Raw genomic sequence first — 21,241 nt, 5'->3', positions numbered from 1 at the left:
TATTTTGAATTCCTGACACATAGTAAGCTTGCAAATATTGTAAATATAATTCACATAAAATGCCTGATTGCTGGGGCACCTGGATGACTCAGTTGGTTAAGTGTCCACCTTTGGCTCAAGTCATGACCCCAGGGTCCTGGGAGAGAGCTCCATGTAGGGCTCCCTGCTCTGCGGGGAGCCTGCTTCTCCCTCTCCCTCTGCCCCCCCTCCCTTTTGTGCTCACATGTGCAGCGCGCTCTCTTTCTCTCAAATAAATAAATAAAATCTTAAAAAAAAAAAACAAACCATGATTGCTGTTGGAACAAGACGGTGAGTAAGCACAGATCACCGGTTTTCTTCCAAGATCAATGCTGGATTTGTTAAGAATTGAAGAGCTAAAATAAAAGATATGCTAAGCGCTTGGGGGAGGGAGAAGGAAGTGATGACCTGGTACAGGAAGAAAATGCCCTGGCTGCTACTGTGAGGGGAAAGGTTGGGAGAGAGCTTCTGAGTTGAGGTCTTTTCTTCTCCTTTGTTGCAAGCTGGGGAAATTACTATGAGCAAGTAATTACCATTACTCTTGCAAGTCACAGAATGCTGTGCATGTGCCCAGCGTTGCAAGGGTGGATGGGGCAGTAGCAGGGTGCTGGTGGAGCCTGTGTGGAGTGACAGACAGACAACACCAAGTACAGACAAACTCGCAGCTGTGGAGCTTACTGCTCTCTGTCCTATTCCCCAAGGCCAAGGGTCAGAAGGCTTATAGAGAATTTTTGTAAGTTTCCAGTGAACAAATAATGCTATTTAGATAATCTAGTGCTGAAAATATAAAAAGGAGGGAAGCTACCCAACTCATTTTATGAGGCTAGTATAATCTTGATCAAAAAATTAGGAAAAGACGGTATATGGGGAAAAAAGTAGCCCTTTTGCTTTTGAGGTTCAAAAATACTTAAATAAGAGTTAACAAAACCTAACTCCTTAAAAAAAGTATCTCCAGTTATGCATGTGTAGATCTAGAAAAGTAACACTGTCACTTACGCAGGATGGAAAATCATCTGCCTTACGAGCAGTCAATAACATGGTTATTAAACAAGTATTTACTCAGCATGTACTATGTGCAAGTATTAGACCAAGTGTTGGCACTGCTGCTGTTCTCGCCATTGACTTTCTGGTGACCCACTCAGGAGCAAAGGCACCCAGGAAAGAAGCTAGCTACGTCAACAAAAGGGATTCTGTCGGTTTCTGTAGGACACATAAACATGCTTAAAAATTCCTCTTCCTACAGCCATGGCAGGCAACTGACAGGGAGAAGGAATGGTATCAGAGCTATTATTATCATCCCTCTTCCTTCATCTCTGCATTTTGGACAAACCCCTAACTCTCTTGTTAGTTCCGCGCCCACCTGGCATATCCCTTCTGCCTCTGCCGACACAGAAACACACACGCAAACACCAAACACATAACACACCCTTTCTCATCCCACAGTCCGCCCAGCTCTCCCTTCTGTGTTTCTCAGCTTTCTTCTTATCCCTCAAGCACAGAGTTGAAGTGAGCAGGCATGGAGGGTTGGAGTCATATGTAAAATGTATAGATTTTTGGACCTATAGATTTTCAATTGAAAATTCTGTCTATGCTCCTTTGGGAAAGTGTTAAAGAAGAGGTGACAATTTAAACATTTTTCCTTTTGGACCATAGCAAATACTGTCCTAGTTCTGCCTTCTTAGCTCAGCCCATGCCACCTCAGTATCTAGCTTTAAAGCTGGTAGGCACATGACATACAGCTTAACTGAACTGAACTAAACACAGATGGAGCAAGATTATTCTCATTGCTGCCATTCTACCCATTTCTCAACTTCAATAACAAGAATGAGAGGTGTTGGGAAGAATATATTTTAGAGATGAAAGTCTATGAAAATAGAAAAAGCACTCTCAAAATTTGACTTTGAATTCATGAATGAATGGGACCTGATGATTTATTTTCTTTACTTGCCAATATGCCCAATTGAAAGGGGCTGTGAACAACTAAACATTATTTATTTCTCTGTGCAAATGAGTATAAACTATATCTTAATTTATCCTAATCTCTACTGAACAAATATATATTTGGTACGATATTTCTATCAGTGAGTTGTCTTTATTTATACCTCGTCCACTGCTACTCCACAAAATCTCTAACTAGTTACCTGTGTCTATTTTTAAATCTAGATACCTCCAATTTTAGTAAGGGCTCTGGGTACAAATTTAAAAGTCTTCATATTTTCCCTCTTTTCTTTTTTTTTTTTTGTAAGATTTATTTTATTTATTTGACAGAGAGAGACAGCCAGCGAGAGAGGGAACACAAGGAGGGGGGGTGGGAGAGGAAGAAGCAGGCTCATAGCAGAAGAGCCCGATGTGGGGCTCGATCCCAGAACTCCAGGATCACGCCCTGAGCCAAAGGCAGACGCTTAACAACTCAGCCACCCAGGCGCCCCATATTTTCCCTCTTTTCTTAAAAATTGTTAAAACTGTGCTTAGAAGTATAATAAAATTTAGTTTCTAGTATTTTAGGTCATTGTCATAAATTAATCTAAGCCCATTTTAGTTACTCTTGGGCTTTTTCATTTAGGTATGGGTTTATTTAGAGAGAGCTATTAGAAATATAGTCCTACAGGAGTAGATATTAAAGGAGACATACAACAAATTTTTGCATATAATTAATGATAAATGAACCATTTAATAAATATCTAGATTAGTCTAAATTTACAACACTACCACATTCAAGGAATTACTATTTAAAAGGGATCGCCAATCAAGCTAAAACTTCTCTGTGAGAAGATGTAAATGAATTCCCTTTACAGAAAATGTCTGGGGTTCCTAATAGGACAAGCAGGTTTATTATAACAAATTCTTTTAATGTGGAATGAAGAAGCCACTATTTCAGAAAAAAGAAACATCTATTCCATTATAAAATAAGAAAATATAAAAATGAATAATAAAATTTAGAATCTGGAAACTTCTTTTTACACTTTAATATTGGTCAACTTTCCCTATGATTTTATGACACACTGCCTAGAGAAAAGTTAGTAGTTATATCAACTGGTACTTAATGGACTTGGCAATAGCTGATTATGTCACTAAAATACATTTGGAAATACAACAATTTATAAATTTAGTCTGATGACTAGCTGTTGAAATTTCAGTAACACTTATGTCAATCACTGGCATCCAACCAGGGTGTGCCCTGGGAAAACGGTATTAAGAAAGCAACGCTTATCTTGAGATTCTTTCAAACTACCCCTTTTTTGTCTCTCTCTCTAATTTCCATGGCCCTACTGGCCAGACTTTCCCAAGGGACCCAGTGCTCTTAAGCTTCTCTCTTCTCTACACCCCCTATCTTGTCTTGTCTGCATTTCGGTCCCATATTCTCCAACAAATCTCATTTGTAGATCCAATTCTTCATTATCTTCTCCTATCATACACCATCAGCTGTGTATTTTCATTTCCATGTAGCATGTGGATGGCATTTTGGACAAAAATATGTTAATAATGGAACACTCCTTTAACATACTACCGCTTCCTGGAAATACCTGTACTTTATCTGTCTCCGTAAAGTTTTTTTATTTGACGTCAGCTGTTTACAACTAGAAAAAGACATGGAGTTTTGAAGTCTAAGGTGTATAGAAGCAAATTTAAAACTTAAAACATTTGAATTATGCATTTCTAAGGCACGCTTCAACCAATGTATGATGTCTGACCACTTCTCTTGCTATGCATTTATTTTCTAAAGGTACCACATGATTTCTGCACATTTTCACAACTTCCCTGACTGGATTTTTGGACATTTTCTTCAGTTCCATATATTTTATAACAGGTAGGATGATTCTACTCACATGTTCAGATGATACCAGAAATGCTCCATATTGAAAATTTAACATCTCCTCTCTGTCCTAATTTTGCATTATTACAAATGACAAAATTTCTTTCACAATATTTTAAGTTCCTAAACTTGAACACTTGGTTGTGTCTCTTCCTTTGGTCTTCACATTCATTTGATTTTTAAAATGCTTCTAATAATTTCTTCACAAACCACTTTTAGGTGTCTCTGTTTTTCTATTTTATTAATTAGACCATCACCCTCCTGTCCCTCTAACCCCAGCCAGGTCTTTCTTCTATTGAAAAAACTGCAAGAGTCCATGATTTAACTCTCCAGATGCCAGAACAAAAGTTGAACTCACCCAATAAAAGGAGTGTATTATAAAATGAGCAATAAATTTAACATTTAATTATTTATGGAACACACACTTTAACTGACTTACTATGTGAAGGCATTATGATAACCCCTTTAGATTTATTACCTCATTTTATCCTTATAACAATCCTACAAAGCAGATATTTTGATGCCCATTTTACGGATTAAGAAATGAGCCATGCAGAGGTGAAGTAAGACCCACTTCGACAGCTAAGAAGTGAAGGGACCAGGATTCTGGAACAGCCTGTAATCTACTAACCACTCGACCACGGGGCCCCATCTGGTGTTTACCATGGGTAGTTCTCGGCTAGCCACCAACGATTCAGAGTGAATTCGGCGGATGTGAAAAGTATTATTTCACAAATAACTTATACTTACAAGGAATCTCTCTGTATCCAATCTCCAAAGCATGAAAATAATTCATAAATTCCCTAACTGGAATTTTGAAAGCTTCAAAGAGGCCCATGTCTTCAAAAAGCCTGTATGATACCTATAAAGAGAAAGACAAAGCTTTACAAAACATCCCTGGGTGTGTATTAGACACAAAAAGAAAAAGAAATTAAAACAAGTAATTCCTGGCCAGTAGAGACACGTATTGGGAACAGTAAGTCAAGTAATTACTGAAGAACTCTTTGTGTCTAGCCCCTGTAGCCCTGATCACAAGGGGTATTTAATCTGTTTTTAAAGGTGCAGACATACAACCAACCCAAACAACAGTATCCACTACAGAAACATATCAAGGCACTCAATTGTGTGTGGTATCAACTACAAGAGACTCCTACTTACCAAATTGCTCATTGTATAGTGCATACCATAAGCACTAATAAATGAGAAAAGGCTTTAATTTCGACTAATTTTTATTTAAAAAAAAAAAGTTTTCCAGAGAATAAAGGATTCAGAGCTGTACCTGAGTGAAGGATAAGGGGAAAGAACTATGAGAGAGAGAGAAAAAAGGTTACCTTGACTAAACATATAGAGAATACCGATTTATTCTCATGCAGTATAAATAGCATCTAAATTATTTTTTTTTCCTTGCTTGTCTTCTCTTTCTCCTCCAAATATGTATTCTCCTTCCAATTGCAGTCACAGCTCTGGTGACCCAAATCCAGTGAATACCTATGCATGTAATTGGCATATTTGATATGCAAATGATGGAGAAAAAAATGATAAAGGCACAGAAGAAAGTCCTGGGGAGAGGAATGGTTATTCACATGGTAGAAAGGAGCACAGCACCATTTCAAGAGGCCTTACTTCATGTCACAAAGGCACAATGTTGGTTACAACTCAGGAGACTTTAAGAAAAGAATTAGTCATCATTTTTATTATCTGTATCTCTTCTTAAAGTTATCTTGAAATATTTCCTCTCCATTTTTGGTATGTTATTTCATTGCTAAATTTCTATCTTTTGTTACTGACTTCAAATCTGTTTAAATTCAATAATATTCCTTTAATTCTGTACTCAGTGTTTATCATATATATATACTATATATGCACATATAGACATATATACACACATATATAGAGACCTATAATGGAATTTCAATCTAAAATGAAACCAGAGGATATAAAACAAAAAAATCTCACAAGTGTCCTCAGAAAAACAAAGCTCAAGGACTGAGACACTGATTTCCCATAAATGACGAATTTTTAGAAAAGTGGTAACATTGGAATTTTCTTAAATGACAGGGAGTTGTTCGGGAGCTGCTTCACATCAACCTTGGGGAGTCGTACTTATGGTTTCCAGAGGCATGAACACGGAACGATCCAGGTTGGGCTGGTCTCACAAAATAAGCGGACCTGAGCTTTGTTTGTATGACTGCACTGGTTTTGTCTCCTGGGGGGGGGCGGGGGGTTAAATCTGGTCTCCTGTTGTTTTCGATTTTAACAGACTCTAACTGAACCATCCCCTCTTTACATCCCCTGTCCACAAATAGAGCCTACCCCAATTCCTCAAGAGACTCAGTGTAGCTTGCTATAGTTTGCACATCCTAAGTTGCAGTTCCCCTGCTATTCCTGAATAAACTCATTTTTTTGACAATTTTGAGCTTGCCTCAGTTTACCTATTTAGGCTGACATAACTAAAAAGGAGACTTATTCATTCGGCATACATCTATTGAATGCTCACCATGTTCCAGACACTCTTCTGTATATGAGGCATATATACAGGTGAACAAAACAAAGATCTCTTCCTTTAGGGAGCTTATAGTCTAGCAGGGGAGCACAGTAAATAACAGATATAATAAGTAAGGTGTATATGCTATGAGAGAAAGTAGTAAGTATACAGAAAAAGAAAAAGGGGAACAAGAGTAGAGGACTGCAAATACAGGGAAGCTATAGAATTTGCTTTCTAAGTATGGTGGTTAGAGTAGGCATATCCAGGTGACATCTGAGCAAAGAACTGAAGGAGATGTAGACCGAGGTACATGGATATATGAGAAAAGAGTTTTCCATATAGAGAAAAAGGCCTGTGCAAAGGCCCTGAGGTAGGCCTGCTGTTCTCAAGAAACAGCAGGAAGGCCAGCATGGCTAAAACAGAATGAATGAGGACAGGAGTAGAATTTAAGTTAGTAACGGCAGAGAGGGATGGGGCAGGGTGCAACCTTGGGGTACAACAGCCAGACTGTTATTAGACTTTTACTCTAAGTGAGGTAGGGAGCCACTGAAGAGATTGGAGGAGGGAAGTGACTTTATCCGACTTTTTTTTTTTTTTTAAAGATTTTATTTATTTATTCCACAGAGATAGAGACAGCCAGTGAGAGAGGGAACACAGCAGGGGGAGTGGGAGAGGAAGGAGCAGGCTCCCAGCGGAGGAGCCTGATGTGGGGCTCGATCCCATAATGCCGGGATCACGCCCTGAGCCGAAGGCAAAGGCCCAACCGCTGTGCCACCCAGGCGCCCCTATCCGACTTTTTGTTAAAGATTTTATTTATTTATTTCAAAGACAGAGAAAAAGGGAGTCTGAGTGGGGAGAGGGGCAGAGGAAGAAGGAGAAGAAGGCACCCTGCTGAGTGCGGAGCCCAATGCAAGGCTCCATCGCTGGACCCTGGCATCATGACCTGAGCCAAAGTCAGACGCTTAACCTACTGAGCCACCAAGGCACCCCTATTTGACTTATGTTTTAAAAGGATCACCATGGCTGCTAGGTTGGGAACAGATTATATACAATGCACATCAACTTCTGTATGCTTTTCTTCATTCTGAATGGCAAGTACATTTAAGTTTCACACATCCTCTCTTTAAAAATGCAACAGGGGCACCGGGGTGAGTCAGCTGGTTGAGTGTCAGACTCTTGATTTTGGCTCAGGTCATGATCTCAGGGTTGTGAGACCGAGCCCAACACTGGGCTCATGCCAGGCATGGAGCCTGCTTAAGATTTCTTTCTCTCCCTTTCCCTCTCTCTATTCTCCACAACTTCCCCCATACCCTCCTTCCCCACCTGCTCTCTCTCAAAAACAAAAACAAAAACAAAAAAGCAACAGAAAGTGAAGTTTATGGTTTCTGTAATATTTCAAGCTAGGTGGTTTTTTTTTTTTTTTGGTCTGTGTGTGTGTGTGTGTGTGTGTGTATGTATTTGGTTATCTCCTCTTTTCTACTGCTTTGGTCTACATTAGAATTCTTGTTTATAAATACCTAATGCATTTAACTATGCTTGTTACTTCAGTGACTTGTCCAAGATCACACGTCTGACAACATTATCAGAACAAGAACTCAAGCCAAGCCTTTTGGCTTCAGATTTTGTACTCTAAAGCGCTTCAGATCCTCCCACTAGTATTTGAGAAGCAATGTTGTTAGGATTGCAAATGACTAAAGCTTCCTACTTTTCTCTTAAACATATGAAAGATGAATGGAAAAATTAAGACAACAGGATATTTTAGAGTATTATTTTAAAATAGGAGAATTTTCGGGGCGCCTGGGTGGCACAGCGGTTGAGCGTCTGCCTTCGGCTCAGGGCGTGATCCCGGCGTTATGGGATCGAGTCCCACATCAGGCTCCTCTGCTGTGAGCCTGCTTCTTCCTCTCCCACTCCCCCTGCTTGTGTTCCCTCTCTCGCTGGCTGTCTCTATCTCTGTCGAATAAATAAATAAAATCTTAAAAAAAAAATAAAAAAAAAATAAAATAAAATAGGAGAATTTTCACCAACATGCTGTTAAAAATCAACCACCAATAATTTAAACTCACAAATAAAGATACCATTAACCAGGTAAATATTGGTAACCAGGAAAAGTAAGCATTATTCTGAAATCTGAACCATGTCCTTTTAAACTTGTTAAAATAAACATGATAATCATCAAAAAGGCAGTTAGTATATTGAGACTGAAAAGTCATTTCCATTGCACATATGTCTCTTTAAAAATCTTTTGAAGTGAGACTTTTTCTGTGTAGTTTCAGCCAAAAGGTGATTTCTCAGAATGTTCAAGTTAATTCATTTCAGCTGTCCCATCTTACTAAGGTGAAAAAAACATGCCTTTCACACAGTGAAAATATCATGACTTTGTACTTATAAACCCAAATCAAAGAGATAACCTGTAAAGTTCTACTCAGCAAGACAAATAAAACTGCATTTTCTCAAAGTTCAATGTTTCATAAATTGGAAAGATAAAAAGTGACATACTAAGGTTCATGTAGTTACTTATTTCTTTTATGGAAGGTGACTGGAAGAAAAACACATTAATGAATTTTACTGCAATCTAATTGTTCATTATATCTAATCTTTCTGTTGTGTACTCATATTCAGGACTCTGAATATTTTGTGGCACAGCTGGTCAAGTTTCACAAGCCCAGCCCAGCTTCCGGAACTTCAAGGGGAGCCAGGTACAGAGGGACTTCGCTTCACTGTCACTAGTGTTAAGAAACTGACTGCTACAGTAGCCACTTTTCCACTGGCTCAAGTTCTCTGTTCAGAGTGTTTGAAGACAGAATCAATGAATGTGTTTTATGGGGCAGGGATGGGGGGGTGTGCTGAGAAACAGCTGAAGGTAAATGAAGGCCAAAGGTATGGGTTTCCAATATGGCTATGTCTGCATTCAAATCATGGGTCCAATATTTACTCTATGACTTTAGAAGAATGGTATATGCTCTTTAAAGCCTCAGTTTCCTCTTCTGAAAAACAGAGATTAAACAGACTGTGGGCATCTAAGTTACTGAGAAGATCAGTTTGTAGGGTTTGGGGGGAGTCTGAGACATACGGATCAGATACAAAACAATGTAAAATGTTTCTCTTCATGTGAACCACACTTTGCAGTGAACGAGAAAGAAGGCTTCCTGGCCCTCTGCCACCTCTTTTTGGGACACCATTACAGGAATATTTCCAGGTAAAATCACTCCCTCAGAGACACAGTCTGCAAGGGGGTTCAGAAATTGGGATACAAAACCCCCCAGGAGGAGCCCTGAGGTGTGAGGCTAAGGTGGACAGGATAAAAATGGCTGTCCTTACATCTGTCTTAAGATCACCTAGAGACCCTTGGGTGGCACAGTCGGTTAAGTGTCCAACTCTCGGTCTTGGCTCAGGTCCTAATCTCAGGGTTGCGAGACAGAGCCCCACCTCCAGCTCTCTGCTCAGCACAGAGTCTGCTTGAGTTTCTCCAGCTCCCTCTGCCCCTCTCTCCCATGCTCACTCACCCTCTCTAAAATAAATAAGTCTTAAATGTGAAAAAATATTTAAAAAGATCACCTAGTGTAAAAGACATTGCTTAACATCAAGGAAAAGGAAAAAGGAAAAATGGGATCATTAACTCCTAGTAAAAGTACACGGGCTGTCCTCCCAGTACTCGAGGTGTTCATGGTCAGAAGAGTCTAGCAAAGGCAACTACATGTTACACAGACTTTGTAATTATTTTGAGTTTCATAATCCATCAGTCATTTTAGCACAGTTCTTTCATAGGTGGTGAGTTGAACTGACCCATATCTAATTTCCCTACTAGTCCCTTTAAGGCAGAGGGACCTACTTTTCTTCTTGAAGACTGAACTAGTACCTTGTGTTTATGCAACTGAGAAACAGAGGAAAAGGCCCCTCTATCCTCTTCCTTCAAACTTTCATGCATCAGGAATCCTCACCCTGAAGCCCCACACTCAGATACTTGTTGAGATGTCTGAAGAAAGCCTGTCTCTGATGCACGGAGCAGAAATCAGTATAAAACGTGATTTCTCTTCTAGTGTATTCCAGGGAAGTGTTAGTGGCTCCAATAAATCTGGATCTTGAATTCTCGCCTAAGTCTTATATTAGTTTGGTTGGCTTTAGAATCTCTGTAGTGATATTTATTTCACCTGTGAAAGTGGCCCTGAGACATTATAAGCAAGCTGATAAATATTACTGCATCATCCCCTTGAGTGTGTATTCTGATAGGTGCTTGATAATAGAGCAAATCCAGTGTTTTATCTACTGAGAACAAACATGTTCAAATTCTTAATTTCTGTGTTTTCTTTCTCCGTGAAGGCAACGTTTTAAGCGTGGGAAGCCTAGAAAGTAGTTTAGCTTAAGGAAAAAATACAAAAAGTCTTATTAAGTAGCAATAGTTCATATTCTGCATTTCTTGTGATATGTAAAGGTATTTTTCTATATTAAAACACAGAGAACTCTATTTGATATGTTTCTCACAGCAATGGAAGGAAATGTATTTCTGCACAATATCTTACTTTTGATAAGACCTAAGCACCATAACATTCAAAAGTTTTAAAGGGGCCTGGGTGGCTCAGTCAGTTAAGTGTCTGACTCTTGATTTTGATTCAGGTCATGACCTCAGGGTCATGAGATGGAGCCCAACGTGGGGCTCCGAACTGGGCATGGAGATTGCTTAAGGTTCTCTCTCTGCCTCTCCCTCTTGCCTCTCTCCCCCTAAAAAAAGGCTTTTAAAAAGCCATTGGAAAAAATTACACACAATAAATTTCTGTTGATGATTAGGCAACTTTCCTCTTTTGAAGGCTTGTATCAGCTGTTCTTTTGCTGAATTCTATAAATTTCAGATGTATTTCTCCATCTTGCTTGCATATCACTGTTCTCTTCCAATTCGTCTTAAAAACTACATATTTTAATTGCATAATATGGTATTCCACTCACTTTAAGTTCCAATTTCTTTTGTTAACCCACCACCAAGGAATCTATAGAACGTTGGGTACTAAAATTTCCTTTTTCTACCCAGTACCCACCACCGGTGTCAGGCACGGACACAGCTTTAACCAACCAAAGGATGTTTTTCTTCTACATTTGAAGTCAAAGGTATGAATGCATTTCTTACCTGACTAAGAATACGGCCACATTTTCTTCCTATTTTTTCCACCAAATCAAAAATGGGAAAATTCCAAGTATTTAGCTGCTCCATAATTGAGTCCAAGTTATCCATGACAAGGGGTTCAGGAGCAAGAACTGGCTTGTCCTATAATGAAGATGAAAATATTTTAAGAACATGCAGTTTTTTTACAAAGTAATTTGTGCTTTGGTAAGTTCAACTCAACAACCGAGGTTACAAAAATAAATGACTTAAAACTTCAGAGTAAATGAGTGATATTAAAAAAAAAAATCAAGATGAACAAGATACTGATCCCACCATAAGCAAGAAAGGTCCTAATGCTGTTTCATATCATGAATTTTGCATATTAGGTGCCTGTCTATTGTTGGTTTATATATACTACAGAAAAAAATGGATGTTTCTTTCATAAGTTAATATAACTGCTTTTAGCCTTCTGTGGGGTTCTTAAGTAAAGATTCAAGGACTTCAGGATACTCTGAAATCTTATGTTAATTTATCTCTTTATATGTTCATGTAAATTTTTCTGGGAGGGTTCCTGGCTTATACTGGACTCTCAAAAGAAACCCATGAGTGGGGAGAAGGAGTTATCATTCCCTACTCTACTTGGCCAAATTTATATTATTGCTTCAATATCAGCATTGATCCTATGGGATGATAACTGCCACATTTTTCATAGATTTTAATTTAATTCATGTGATGTATGATTTCCAAAGAAACATGCACCATGTTAATGTAAATACATTTTATAATTGGTCCCAAATGAGGACATTCTTAAGAGTACATTTACCAAAAAGATAAAAGTAATGAAGATTAGGAAACATACAAATTACTTTATCTGGCAATCTCTTTAAAAGTGTAAATGGTAAATCAAAGAAAAAATGATAATGGCAGCAACTGATAATCACATGATAGCCAACTGTTTTTCTAAATTTTTTTTATTATTATGCTCAATTAGCCAGCATATAGTACATCATTAGATTTTGATGTAGTGTTTCTATTTGCTGCCTCCCTGAAATTAACCTGACTCAAATACATGCTTTTGTCCTCTTTAAACAGATCTCTATAAACACATAAAGTAAGTCCTCATTAAAGGCTATTTTAATGGGTAGGGTGTCAGTATAAACCTGGTTTAATAATAATAAGGAAAATAAAAATTGGCACACTTTCTAAATAAAGGAGGTGCTAGGAACAAAAAAACACCAGAAGCCCTAAGACAATTAACATATTTCACTTTTATTGATTGATTATTTATAAAATATTGCTTCACTGGATGAAATAATTTTCCCTATGCATACCTACACTTTTAGAGTCTAGGATTAAGAAATATCTGTAATCACTTGTGGAGCTGAATACTTGTGTTTTTAGTCACTAAATAAAAGAATTACAAAGAGAGCAATAAAACTTGGATAAGGAAAAATTATATTGCTACATAGGGGTATGGCTCTAAGGCATGATCCAAAAGAGATACATCTGTAAATCTAATGATTCAGGGATCTATTTCTAAGTCTATTTCTGTCATAGAAGGCAATTTCTCAAGTAAAGGAATGAGTGAAGTGATATGGGGCTACCAGGAATATCATGGCCTCAGGCGTGTAGGGGCCACAAGCAGAAGCTTTCCTTAGAGGCTCTCTCAGGCACTCGGTCTCATCTTCGTTCTGTACAATATCACTGCTATCACTGTTGTTGTTGGTTTCATAATCAGAGGTAACTTGAGTAGTGTCATCTGCAATGGAAAGATAACAGCTTATTATGAAACTTGCAAAGGGAAACAGGGGTTCCATTTGAGTGAATATTCCTAAAATGCATATGGCAAATACTGTGCTTAGGGACAATACAGCTCTCATGAGCTCACACACCAAGAACGCAAGATCGTAAAGTGGGGGAAAAGTACTTTTTTTTTTTAAGATTTTATTTATTTATCTGAGAGAAAGAGAACAAGCAGGGAGTGGGGTAGGGGGAGAGGGAGAAGCAGAATCCCCGCGGATCAGGGAGCCTGACATGGGGCTCAATCCAGGGACTCCATGATCATGACCCAAGCCAAAGGCAGATGCTCAACTGACTGAGCCAATGAGGCACCCAGAAAAAGTAGACATTTTTTAACCCAATGCAATAAATTATGATCTGTGATTTATATGACATTCAATAATTCCTCAGTAATCATGCTTAGATCAGCAGCAGTTTATACTTTTTAAAAATCCTGCAACTTAATATTTCTTTTTCCTTTATGCATCTCCCAACACACTAAACCACCAAGTAGCGAAGTCAAGAATGGGCACATGGGGAGGAGAAGCTGAGTTGACACCCAAGCACTAAGTGGTCTGTAGGACAGGGCATAACAGCATGTGTTTGAGGGCCTGGGAGATCTTATGTATCCAATCTTGATCCCTCAGAATCTGTGGCTTTCTTCCTTACCTGCCTCTTCCATTGTCTTCCATTTTGGTCAGCACTGAATTATGGTAACTAGAGGCCCAATCAGGTACCATCAAGTGTCTGCAGAACATGCTTCTGGGGCAAAGATCTCCAAAGAAGCTTCTCATGGCTGAGTATGTGCCTGAATGGTTTAGTGAGTGAGTGCCATGTGCTGGATACCACCGAAACACGTGCTAACCCATCCAAACCTACACGATCCTACAAGGCAGGTATTACTGTGCAACACTTTATTACTCATGTCCTCGCGTGCAGAAAAGAAACTGAGGCACAGAAAGAAGAAGTCAATTATTGAAGGCACACAGCTGGTAAATTTTGCCACATGAATTTGAACTCACAAAATCTGACCCTAGTTCCTATATTCTTTACTATTGATAAAGTCTAGCTTTCTTTTTTCTCCCCCCGTGTATGGTTATTGCTAAGATTCCTATGCAATCTTTGCCTTCCCCTAAGTCACAAACCTTTCTGCGCTTGCTTTCAGAAGCTTTACTGTTTTAACTTTTACATTTAGGTCTATGTTCCATCACAGAATGATGTTTCATATGGTGTGAAGCAGAGGGTTAAATTCATTTTTCCCAACCCTACTGGAATTCTCTGGCATCTTTCTTGAAAATTCAGTGTCGACGTGGGTCTAATTTGGGGCTCTCCATTCTAGTCCACTGGACCTATCTGCTGATCCTCAGGCCTGCACCACGCTATCTCAATTACTGGAGCTTAAGCCTTGAAGTCAGGTAATGTATTTCCTCTAACTTTGTTCTCCTTTCTTTGGCTATTCTAAGACTGTTGGATGGCCTCATACACTGACTACCTAATTTTTCTTAAATTGCTAGTGAATCATGGCTTTTGTTATGTAGCCTACTGCCATCAGGAGTATCTTGTAGGACTTTTCCAAGGACCCCTCTTTATTCCATCTTTCTCATGCAACTTATCCTACGTCAGAATGAGACACAGTATGAAAATGTAATTGACAAGTTTCAATCCTGGAATTTGTAGAAAAAAAATGAAGAACACTCAAAGGCCATAGTTCCGTGTGAGACAACAAAGGAGATAAAGAACTACTTCCCCTATTCTATCAGACTCAGTAGAGTCAGAGAAGATCAGGGACATAAAGAAGGGAATATTCTGAGTCTTCAAAATGCTACAGTATCAGAGAGAATTCTCCTTTTGATTTTTCCTTGCCTTTGTACATTGCCACAGCACATCATTCTCATAGGCAAATAATCAATCAATATTTATTATGTATCAATAAATGCTGAAGTAGATAATTAAGAATCATTCTTACATAGCTTTATCACCCTAATGTCTGTAGTTCAGAGAAGCTGGGTTTTTTTCTACCTTGTGAACTTTTAGCATTAACCAAATGAAGTCTCTAGAGTTGCATCAATAAAAATAAAATACTAATTATCATAGTAATAAGACCAAACATGAACTATTTACAGTGACCCACATACTGTAAGTGCTTTACGTGATTTTTAAAAATTGAAGTATAGTTGACATAAAATATTACATTAGTTTCAGGTGTACAACATGGTGATTCAACAATTATATATACTTATTATGCAATGCTTACCATAAGTGTAGTTAACATACAAAGTTATCAAAATATTATTGACTACATTCCCTGTGCTCTTCCTTCCATCCCCACGACTTAATTTATTTTATAACAATAAGCCTGTACGTCTTAATTCCCTTCACCTATTTCGCCCACCCGCTTCCTCTCCTCCCTTCTGGCAACTGCATCTGTTACAAGTTTGTTTCTGTTTGTTTGGTTTTTTAGCCTCCACATATAAATGAAATGATAGGGTATTCATCTTTCTCTGTCTGACTCCTTTCACTTAGCATAATACCCTCTAGGTCCATCCATGTTGTCACAAATGGCAAGATTTCATTCTTTATTATGGCTGAGTAGTATTCCATTGTATGAAGTGTCTTCCATATCTTGGCTCTAGTAAATAATACTGCGGTAAACAGAGAAGTGCATATATCTTTCCAAATTAGTGTTTTTGTTACATGCTTTAAGTCATTTAATTCTTACAACAATCCTGTTTGGTAGGTACTATTATTATCCCCCTTTATAAATGCAAGAACTGAGGCACAGAGATTACAAATTAGTAGGCAGCCCAATAAGGATAAAACCAGGCTCTAATGCTGGTGTTCCTAACCTCTCCATAATAGTGCCTCAAGAAAAAAGCATTTTTAGACACTTATAGTGATCTAAGCAGGGTATCTTCTCAGGTTGCAACGGAGACCTCCAGAGAGTATCCTAAAATGAATGAGCCTCCAGTGTCCAAGATAAAATGACAGTTTTTTTTGAAAGATTTTATTTATTTATTTGACAGAGAGAGAGACAGCCAGAGAGAGAGGGAACACAAGCAGGGGGAGTGGGAGAGGAAAAGCAGGCTCCCAACGGAGGAGCCTGATGGGGGGCTCGGTCCCATAACACCAGGATCACACCCTGAGCCGAAGGCAGACGCTTAATGACTGAGCCACCCAGGTGCCCCTAAAATGACATTTCTATATAGTTCTATATATTACATAAAATGACATCTAATTTTAAAAATATATTACATTTGTGTATAGGTATTTAAAACCATTTTGGACAGCTTTGCATCAAAATCGTGCCCCTGATGAACTGCTAGGTAGTAGGATTAAGGATGATTTTGTTTTCCTTCATTGTCTTTTTGCATTTGTCATCTAAAAAATCAGAAACATATGTTACCTTTTTGATCAGAGGGGGAAAAAAAAAAAGTAAAGTGATTTCCGTGTTGAGGAACAGAATCCAAACAAAGAATTACCTGTTCTGCTTGGTGTCCGAACGGCTGCACTGTTTCCCTCCAGGGGTCCATCAGCAGCATTCCCTTGGGGATAGGGTCTACCACAGCTGAGAAATATTGGAACAGATGTAAGTATATTCTCTCTTTTCAAAAAATCACAGCCACACACTGTCCACATACATGTGAAGATAGATAATAATCAAACATTTCTACCTTCCACTTATTTGATAAAAAAATTCATTTTGCTTTATACATGGATGCTGATAGACAGTCTTCTTTTCAGGGAGAGTGTGATCAGTAGAAAGGACCAGAAGATTAACTCAACATTCATCCTCCTCCACAGTCTAGACCACATTTGAGACCACTGGCCAGATTTTGTTACATTATTTAGAGAATCCTGGAATAATCTGCTACCTGCTCATAGTAGTGATTTTGAAGGTTCTGAGGCATAGTTAGTCAAAAATATCTTCCCCAATGCAGTCCCTTTGCACCTGCCTAAAAGCCTCATTATTAGATTTTTTCTATGGGTAAGACATTTTATGCCCAAAGACCCCTTTAAGGTTGCCTATGCGGAAACAGAATGACAGTATATTAATTTTCTTTTTTGCCACAAAATAAAAATTAATTCCTTTTTCAAAACTGATCAGTCACCTGCTAAGGCCCAAAGGAAATGAACAAAGTAGAGGTACACGGTAATGGAGTGTGAATGTAAAATTGACTGCACAGAATCCTAGCTGAGAAAAACAGGCCAAGGGGGTATACTGTGAGTAATCTAGAAAAACGAACTGGAGAGTCCTGGCTCTTTAACAGAGGACATTGGAGGAGGTAGGATACTTTTGTTTTCTCAACAGTTTTGACTGCTTTATAAATTAAAAAGCAACCCCACAAATGGCCTGGCAAGTTTCTTCTCTCACTTATCTTGTTCAGAAATTCCATGGTTAGATTTTAATTCTGGCTTTTGCTTCTGGGTTCTTTTCTTCTGCCTAATATTACAAAGGGTTTCAGAGGGTTTTTGTTTGTTATTTAACCACAGAGTACTCAGTCTAAAAGGAAAAGAAATGAAATGGCTCATAATTTATTAAATGTCTCATCACTTTTATTTTCCCTCAATTGTCCTTATACATGTAGTGTAGAGAGAAGCATCTGCCAGTTAGAGAATATTTTCATCCTAAGTAAATTTATTTTCAAGCCTTAAACATAAGTGGAAAAACATCCCATGCAAAATATTTCTAATTATGAGATCCCATCACTTTGATTTAGGGAATCGAAAGAAAATGACAGGACCAAAGGAAAAAGAAAGCAGATACTAATTATGGGCTTACATTCTTGGGTGACACTTGGTAGATGGAGGGTTTAAGAGTTTTAAGAATTTTAATTGCAAGATAATACTTAAAAGGAACACTTAAATTAGTAGTTCAAATATACCACCTCTCATGCCAAAAAAACCGCTTGTTGCATAGACCTTACGGCAGCCAAAAGACTGGGCTTCAACGCCAAACCCATCGAGTTCAGCAGGGTAAACCACAATAATTAGTCGTGTGTTTCTGGAGCTCTCTGTGCCTACATGGGTGGCTGTGCCTTGAAGGCAATAAGAGAATGTGGTTTGAATTACAGACTTACAAAGCCCAAACAAATAAAAGACACACTACTGGATTTATAAACATTACTGAACAAGTAGGCAGTGAAATTCTCTTGTTTTTCTCCAAAACCTCTTTTATAAAAATCCCATTACATTCTCCCTTCTAAGAGTACAAAAAATAGAGCGAGAGGAGAAAAGCTACGTGAGTGGTAGATCTTTTCGGAACATCTCTGCTTTCTTTAGGCGACTTATTTCCCACAAGTTTGGAGCCCACAGTGGGAGAGTCTCCCTAGAAATGCTGGAAGCAGGTGTCCTTGATGTTGATTACTCCACTGAGCTTCATGGTGGCTTCGGATGCATACCACAAAAACATGTTTCCAAAGGATGTTCCACCACCCACTAGCTCGATGGGCAATTACTGTGTGTTAACCTAAAGAAATGGGTTCTGTGGTCAGATACATTCAGAAAGTGCTACCTGAGACAAAAATCAAGAGGTTTTCTTTTTGCAGGACTTCTCAGAGCTTTTAATAAAGTGATGTGTGTTGTGAATCACTGAAGGAAATACGTGTTTTACTGCAGATCATGTTTTGTGTATGTATGTGAGGAAAGATGGGTTAATATTCCACAGAAGTTATTTTATTAAAGAAGCTCTCATAGAGAGGGTGACAGAATAACTTGGGGTTGGTAAACTGTTTACTCTGGCCCCTGACAAATAAACTAACAAAAGTGATTTTTCTTTTTAAAATATTTATAAAGAGAAAAGAAGTAAAAATAAAGATTAGAAAAAGAAACAGCATTCGTTTAGAGTTTATGACTAAATGATCTGAAAATGAAATCTGTGAAGCTTAAAACTGAATATAATCATGACATCTAGGTGCGTGAACAGGTGATATTAGACAACCAGTATGCAACTCATTTACTCAAAAGTTATCCTCATTAACCTCAGCAAAGAAGTAGCATTTTGTTCAAGGCACTCTCATGACTACACTTAGCTTAAAAACACTTAGCTCTTCCACTTAAAAGAATACTGTAATGCTTTAAAATCAGTTCTTCAATATGAAGCTATAAAGAACAACAGTACGGTAATCAGTTAAGAGGATTAGTATTTCCTTCTTCGTGACAATGTTGGCAAAATTACTACTCTTGCCATGAGAGCCCTTTTTTTCTTATCCTCTGTGGAAAGACATCACTTTCTATTTCTAATTCTATTTAAAAATCATAGCGCAGTACAAGCCAATTGCTTAACTGCTCAGAGACACAATTGAGCCCAACCAAAATGTGCCATGTGTTATTTGAGCATTTTTGTTTTATTTATGTATTTAATTATTTATTTATTTTAAAATTTTTATTTTTAAGTAATCTCTACACCCAGCGTGGGGCTCGAACTCATGACCCCAAGATAAAGAGTCGCATACTCTTCTGATTGAGACAGCCAGGCACATTTTTAAAGTGGGAATTGCAAACTTAAAATACTCTTAAAATGGCTAAAAATCCTCCCTGAAGAGCAAGTAAAAAATATTCCAACACATTATATAAAATTACTTGATACGAATTTTTAATTATATGCTTTATGCATTCTCCATTAGTAAGGAGAGGAAATATACACCTACTTATTTTCTATCATCTCCAAAGGTTGGCTGTATGGACTGTATGGACTCTAAGCTTTCTATTAACAGCAAACTATGGAAAAATCAAGTTTCTATTCAACACGAATCACGTTATCCTATACTTACTTTCCTGTCAACTTCTTTGGCAAACCTACACAGAGCTGTGCGGACTGGTGGTGAGTGTTCCTAAGAGGAACACTAATACTAGTTTTCGGACGGGTTAAACTTCAGTTAACAATGTAAAATCCTTACCTGCTACATATAACAGGTGGAGGGAGTATCTGAGGAGACAGGTCAGGGGCACTCTGAGTATAAGTTAATGCCCTGTGAGAACCTAGGCCTTGTCTAGCACATGTGTTGGCAGATTCTGGAAACCGCACTGCAGAAATTTTGCTGACGGGGCTGCTGACAGGAGTTCCTTGGGGAGGTGAGGAACAGGGCGATGAAAGAGGAGAAATTTTCACTAGGGCACCTAGAAAGAAGAAGAGTTTTTAAATCACTAAATCAAATTTTCTTTGAAATTAAAATTGCAATTCTTAAACTTCACCCTGGACCCCCATTACTCCATCCGGACCACGTGAGCACTCAGGCCAGGCAGCTGGCCCCCTCTGCCACCATCTGAAGACAAGGTATACAGTGGGGTGTCTCCACGGCACGAAACGCGAAAAGAAAATCATCATAAAAAAAAATCAGTGGCAATGTTGGCAAATCCGGGTGAAGCCTTGGTGTCCTGCAGTAACTTCAGGACAGAAGGATATTATTTTCTCCTCCCACTTTTGTTTCTTCTTGTCATTCTGACATAATGATAATAACTAAAATTTCCTCATGTGTTTGCCTTGTTCTAGGTTGTGAAATTTTCAGCAGTCACAGGATCTGCTATTGTTTTAAACATTAACTTATCTGGAGCTGAGTTTGGCAAGTTCTGATGCTTAAAATATATAAAGAAGACAGATTTTTGAGTAGCAATTAACTTTATTAACCATCATTTTTGGTAAAACTACCTTAGTCGTGTGAAACAAGACTCTGATCGGAGTCATTTCCGAAGAAAACATTTAAAAATGTAAGACGATCCATTTTAGATCAAACAATAGGCCTCAAGCCTAAATTTTAAGTGTTGGTAATCCGTGCCAAACTGTGTTTACTCTTGATTGTGAAAATTTTATAGAGAACTGGCTTAGATTTCAAAGTGCTGATACTTGAGGACAAGGACGAGATCTTTCGAAGTTCTGCTCTCCCAAACACAGAGAAGGCAGCCCACGCTTAAAACTGAAGAGAGCACGATCTTCAGAATAACCATCTGTTTACTGTTTGTGGGCACTGTAAGGCCCAACGACCTACTGTAAGGCAAACAAAATGAAATCATTCCTTGTTTTCTATTTCTCACCACTCAGGGGAAATGCACAGCC

At 38.3% G+C, this 21,241-nt stretch overlaps 1 protein-coding gene across 2 annotated transcripts in view; it reads right to left on the bottom strand.

Annotated features, from left to right (window-relative positions):
* The window catches only part of PDE3A (phosphodiesterase 3A), a 305,943-nt gene that overhangs the window by 16,811 nt on the left and 267,891 nt on the right, over window positions 1–21,241 (bottom strand). For both annotated transcript variants that reach the window (XM_011234010.3, XM_034646202.1), the window contains exons 6-10: window positions 20,088–20,307; window positions 16,671–16,756; window positions 13,017–13,171; window positions 11,437–11,574; window positions 4,583–4,694 (exon numbers count right to left, since the gene is read on the bottom strand). In XM_011234010.3, coding sequence (XP_011232312.2) covers window positions 4,583–4,694; window positions 11,437–11,574; window positions 13,017–13,171; window positions 16,671–16,756; window positions 20,088–20,307 — 711 coding nt within the window. The remainder of the gene's footprint in view (window positions 1–4,582; window positions 4,695–11,436; window positions 11,575–13,016; window positions 13,172–16,670; window positions 16,757–20,087; window positions 20,308–21,241) is intronic.

Source organism: Ailuropoda melanoleuca, chromosome 16, assembly GCF_002007445.2.
Source record: "Ailuropoda melanoleuca isolate Jingjing chromosome 16, ASM200744v2, whole genome shotgun sequence".
NCBI lineage: Eukaryota > Metazoa > Chordata > Mammalia > Carnivora > Ursidae > Ailuropoda > Ailuropoda melanoleuca.
Note: the sequence above shows the minus strand (reverse complement) of the source record. Positions and strands in the feature narration are given on the sequence as shown.